Source organism: Temnothorax curvispinosus, unplaced genomic scaffold (assembly GCF_003070985.1).
Source record: "Temnothorax curvispinosus isolate PA1 unplaced genomic scaffold, ASM307098v1 QBEX01007044.1, whole genome shotgun sequence".
NCBI classification, from domain to species: domain Eukaryota; kingdom Metazoa; phylum Arthropoda; class Insecta; order Hymenoptera; family Formicidae; genus Temnothorax; species Temnothorax curvispinosus.
Window position 1 is genome coordinate 238 of NW_020216824.1, and position 6,037 is coordinate 6,274.

A 6,037-nucleotide genomic window follows, 5' to 3' on the forward strand; every position below is an offset into this window, starting at 1 on the left:
TCTCCGATTAACGTGATCCTCCGATTAAATTCACTCTGCATCTCTTTATAACTGTCCCCTTAGAAAGAGACGAAGAGTGAGTTTAATCGAAGGATCACGTTAATCGGAGACTGTGATATCGGCCCATATTGTTCATATTTTTTTATACAAAATGCGCGATAAATTTTTCTGTGCTTTATGTGGTTATATAAGTTCATATGAATACGCCCTTATACTTTACTGGATAATTAATTCCGTTAATTGGCTTAAGTATGCGCAAGCGCGCAATCAAAATATGTAAGACCGTGGTACCGATCACCAATTCTGCGGTCCGATTCATGCTCACAGCGCTGAAAGCATATTGCTCTATCTTCGGTTGATATTCGATGTGCAACAAAGACAGAATGATGCTTACAGCGCTGTGAGTGTGAATCGGACCGCAGCTCTGGCTTCAGCTTTTAATATGGCGGAATCCACGGAAACGATAATCGCCCGCGCTTTTTCGCGCGACCGTGATTTTTTGACACAACAGTGTATAGATAGTGTAAAAATCTTGGTAAGTATGAGGTTAAAACTGCATTAATTAATTAATAGTGTTTCTGACTTGTTGACTTGCTCCGACTTGGGTTCAAAAGTTCGGAAAAATGATAATGAAATACTTATATGCTGCGATAATGCTAAGAATTTCTTTCATGGAGGTTAAGAAACGCTTTCTGCCTTCATAGTTTAAAGTCATCGAGTTTTAACCCAAACTTTTGATCTGATCCGAGTCGGGTCGAGTCAACAAATCAAAAACGCTATAAGTGAAAAGTTATTTTGCGGTAAAAAATCAATTGTGAAGTTAAATTTGTCTTATTGTTTCTATGCAGTGAATGTGAACATAAAGGACACACCCCACGACGTACTGGCGACGTACTCGTTTTACACTACATTGTTTCTATATTTGGCAGTGAGTTTAATTTATTTTATGCAATACCATGGCTGCGTTCCGATATTCACTGCCAATAATAAAAATCTATAGTTTATGTTACGCACACTATAAATTTTCGGTACTGGCAGTGAATATCGGAAAGCGGCCTATGTTTCTCATGTCTTTTTACAACATCTGTTAGGCAATTATGATAATGAGAAGAAACAAAAAACTTATTCGCACCGCTTTTCTGAATCATTAGAAGCTTAGACATTTTGAGTGCAAATTTACATCGCATTTTATTGTCTCCTAATAATTACAGTTTTCTTCTGTAGTTTTCTTCAGATTACAATATTTAATTTTGCATTAAATTGAATATTTATTACATACCGGTTTATTATCTTTTTTCTATATAGTAATTGTAATGGTAAATCTTAATATAAGATTAATGTAAATAATTTAATTTTTGGATTAGTTTGTATTTAACATAACTGCAGATCTTTCCCTTAAGAACCTCTTTTATTTATCAAAATATTTTTTATTCTCCAGATAATAAATATATATTCCAGCTTTCCTAAATACATATTCAGCGGAAAAGGAGAATATAACCATAACATAAGCCTAAACGCAAACCCAAATCTTCGTGCATATAATCGCAATCTAGCTTTCCATTTCTTCGTGTTATTTCATAAAATTATATTATGTCTAAATCAAAATTAAGATTAGACATTACTTGTTTAACGCCAAGACAGCGGAGACGAATTTTTGTAAAGGAACTCTATAATGTTTCCCAAATGACTGTTGACTCAAATAGTTCAGAAGTTCAAAATGACATTGTAAGTGGATCAAATGGACCAGATAACATTGAACAATTACCTCAGCAGCAAAATTTATCAAGAAAAATTGATTTTGATAATTCCAATGGAATTAACACTGATAAGTTTATTGAAAACAATGATGATTTAATGTCTATACATTCAGGAATTAATACTGATAAAGATAGTCTTCCATCAAGTAGTTCAGACGATGAGTTTTTTAATAAAACAGAAATTGTAAATGACATCCGATTATGGGCTATTGAAAATCGTGTAAATCATTCTACTATAAGTAGTTTATTAAAAGTTCTAGTAAAATACGGCCATGATCTTCCTATTGATGCTCGAACTTTGTTACAAACTCCCAGACAAGTAGACATTATTGAAATGACACCAGGAAACTATTATCATGTAGGTTTAAGTAATAGTTTAAAAAAATCTATTTGCAAACATTATTGCCGAAATACTTGTCCATCGCAAATAAATATTAATGTGAATATAGATGGTCTTCCTTTAACAAAATCTTCTGGCAGTCAATTTTGGCCTATTTTAGCTAGTATAGTTGCAGATTTTTACACCGAACCATTTATAGTCGGTGTCTATCATGGTTTTCAAAAGCCAAAATGTTGCAATACTTTTCTGAAATATTTCAAGGATGATTGTCTTGAAATTTTTCGAACTGGTATTACACAGTATGACAAAAAAATAACCGTAAAAGTGAACGTATTTATCTGCGATGCTCCCGCAAAATCGTTTATCAAAGGAATTAAGGGACATAATGCGTATTTTGGATGCGGTAATTGCATTCAAGAGGGAGATTACATAGAAAATAGAGTAACGTACCCAGAAATTAAAGCAATCCTAAGATCAGATGAATCGTTTAAATTAAAACAACAAGAAGAACATCATAAAATGACTTCTATTCTTGAAGATTTAAACATTGGAATGGTTACCCAATTTCCTATAGACTACATGCATCTTGTACTGTTAGGAATAATGAAACGGTTGTTGCAGTTTTGGATTAAAGGTAAACATAATGTTCGTATGGCTGCAAATCTGATAGCTCTTATTTCAACTACTTTGTTATCCATGTCATTATTCTTACCTAAAGAATTTGCTAGAAAGCCAAGAAAACTAGATGAGGTCGATCGGTTTAAAGCCACTGAATTAAGGCAATTATTATTATATACTGGACCAGTAATTTTTTTTAAGACATTATCACGCGATAAATACGTTCATTTTTTAAGCTTGAGTGTAGCAATTAGAATCTTATGTAGCAAAGAATATTGCGTACAACTGCTTGATTATGCACACAGTTTACTAGTATATTTTGTTGAAAATTACGGTACATTATATGGTCATCAACATATATCATATAACGTGCATAATTTAGTTCATCTATGCGACTATGTAAAATTATGGGGGCCATTAGATGAATTTAGCGCGTTTAAGTTCGAAAATTACATGCAAAAAATTAAATCAAAAGTTAGATCTTCAAGTCGACCATTACAACAATTAGTTAATCGTTGTATAGAAGAGGATAATTTAAATATGACAAATGTACAAAAGATTTATCCAAAATTGTGCTTTAAAAACGTCAATGGCAAAAAGATAATAAAATCGGTTCAATGCAAAGGTTTCTATCTTAGTACAAAAACTGCTGATAACTGTTGTTCTTTGTTAGATGGTACAACGATTTCACTTACAAAAATTTATTTAAGAAGTGAACAGATTTACGTTATTGGTAAAAAGTATTCGAATGTTAAATCATTTTTTCATAGTCCATGCGACTCTTTAAATATTGGAATTAAACAAATTAATGAGTTACAATATGAGCTAATTACTGTTCCATTATCTGATATTAAATCAAAATGCGTAAAATTACCTTTATATGACGAAGAAGTTGTGGTATTGCCTTTACTGCACCAACAGGAAATATGTTTATGGCGAGTACTAATATTGGTAAAAGAATTTAGAATTAAAAACGATGATAAATTATTTAACAAACTTTGCTTTTTTACAGATTATTAATAATGGCAAAAGATTTCGCTGTCGTGACTTTTTCAAGCGATGGAAATGATGAAGAGGAAATCGTATCAGAGGTTCCATCTTTATGGCTTCGCTCTAATTTGACAGAATGCTGGTGGCCATCAGTAAAAAATATAAATACATTTATCATAAAACAAGTTCCTCCTGTTATTAATGATCCTAAGTGGTCATTTTATCCCATTCAATTTCATGGATATTATGGTAATTTAGATTTTACTTCAAAATTTATGTAGTTGTTTTTAAATATTTTTAAAAAATAATGTAACTTGTGTAAATTGCGGTTTTGTCCCAATCAAGATTCATTAGATCAAGCTAGACAGAAGGCAACGAACTATTCGTCAAGCGATGATAATAATATAAATGAAATAAAGAAGAAGTCACGTACGTCATGCAGAAAACAGTTGCAAAAACCTATTGCTTCTGAGTCTGATACTGATTCTGATTTAGCATCAGTTATACCAAATCCGCCAAATCTTACAGATAAAAATGTCTCAGTTATACCAAATCAGTCAGCTCTTACAAATGAAGATGTCTCAGTTATACTAAACCAGCCAGATCTTACAAATAAAGATGTCTCAGTCAACAAACTCTCAAATGTTTTGAATTTTTCAACTGACAATGTGGATTTTGACATCCTTGAAGGAACTTTAGTATCGAACAAAAGTAATAGTTCATTTTAGTTTATTTATTCTATTTACTTGTATTATCTCTATAATAAAGCATTTTTTATTAAAAATTATAGTTCTTATTAATGGTTATTGTGATTATTCTAATACCTCTTTTATGTTTCTAGGCATACAGGAATTACATAACTTAATGATAGAAATGTCCAATAAAATGGAAGGTATGGTGTTTATTGTTTGCCTTATAATCTTATTATCTCACTGTTTACTCAATATTACTTATAATTTTTTAGAAAATTTCCAAAGAGTATATACGGCTCTAGCTAATGTTTCAGTACGAATACAAGATCTGGAGGCTCGTTTAAAAGAAGTAGAAAAACAAATTAATCAACATAAGCCTGAAGCACCTGCTGATTTGGGTATATTAAATATGCAACAATCTCTTCCGCTTAAAAGTATTGATGAAGTCACAGCTTTTGAAAACCGTTTATCACAAAATGCAGATGAGTACAACAAATTTGTAAGTTTAATTAGGAATTTAGTTACTTAAATGTAATTTTTATCTAAATAAAATGATAGAAATTATATTAACGTTACGTTATATATTTCTAAAGATGCTGTGCATATCTCGCATAGGCGGAAGATCCGCTAAGGAAAATTTAATTCGTATATATCGAACTATATTTTCCAATGAAGTTGCTAAACAATCGTCCTGGAAAGGATTACGTAATCATTTTAAAATCAGTAGCTTAAACTCTATTTTAATGGCAATACAAGGTAAAATATATATTTTTTTATATTTACAAAGTAAAATATATTTTTATATTTACAAAATATAAAATTTAATTTACATTTAATTCATTCAGCAACAATTTTGGCTCAACATCAATTCACAAACAAAGAGTTTGAAGATATCACAAAAGAATGGTTTCGCCAAGGTGGTCAAAGGCTTAACAGACAACAAAAAGATCCCGAAGAGATGAATCCGCAAGCCATTTAAATGCCTCAGAAGTTTTGAAGCTCATAATATAGTATTTTTTTATTATATTTTTTTCTTATATTACCCAACCTATGTAAGATTCTTGATTAACATGATAAACAAAATTATTTTTCTTTAATCAATATGTTTTCTGATATTGAATAATTTTAAATACTAAAGTTTTTAAAGATTTTTATGTTCTAAAATCATAGAATCTTCATTATTTTTTTTTATTACGATCTGAATTCTCAACGTTGTCACTTATGTTAAGTAATTTCTTTTATGTAAGAGAATTAATATACATTTCTAATTCCTAATATATTTCTAATATTAATATATGGAAGTTAATTAGTTATAAAACTGTAATTTGTTTAGCAATTTATCAAAATAAAGAGTTCAAGAAACATACTTTCTATTGAATTTTATGTACATAAGTTCCATATCTTTGTATATAAACAAATTTTTTAAATACAAGTAACATGTATATTAACTATCTTAGTTGTTATCAGTAGAAAACGTAAACTACTAGTGATTTTACGCTGCAAAAATTAGTGTATATTCACTAAAAGTCAGTAAAAGTACATGGTCGTGTTATAATGATCAAAACAAGCTGCGGTACGATGAAGAGACAAACATCCCACGCTGTTCTGATAAGCACTCGCTGTTCTATATAGTAAGTACA

At 30.4% G+C, this 6,037-nt stretch overlaps 1 protein-coding gene across 2 annotated transcripts; it reads left to right on the forward strand.

Annotated features, from left to right (window-relative positions):
* The first annotated feature begins 199 nt into the window (after positions 1–199).
* LOC112456647 lies at positions 200–5,464 on the forward strand. Of its 2 annotated transcripts, XM_025019337.1 has the most exons (8): positions 200–535; positions 849–928; positions 3,728–3,954; positions 4,051–4,416; positions 4,547–4,597; positions 4,670–4,896; positions 4,991–5,153; positions 5,243–5,464. In XM_025019337.1, the coding sequence occupies exons 3-8, from the start codon at positions 3,738–3,740 to the stop codon at positions 5,374–5,376; spliced, it is 1,158 nt and encodes a 385-aa protein (XP_024875105.1). In that variant the 5' UTR covers positions 200–535; positions 849–928; positions 3,728–3,737; the 3' UTR covers positions 5,377–5,464. The 2 variants fall into 2 exon arrangements, with proteins under 2 accessions (XP_024875105.1, XP_024875106.1); XM_025019338.1 differs by lacking the exons at positions 200–535; positions 849–928 and adding an exon at positions 3,297–3,650.
* Positions 5,465–6,037: the final 573 nt, after the last annotated feature.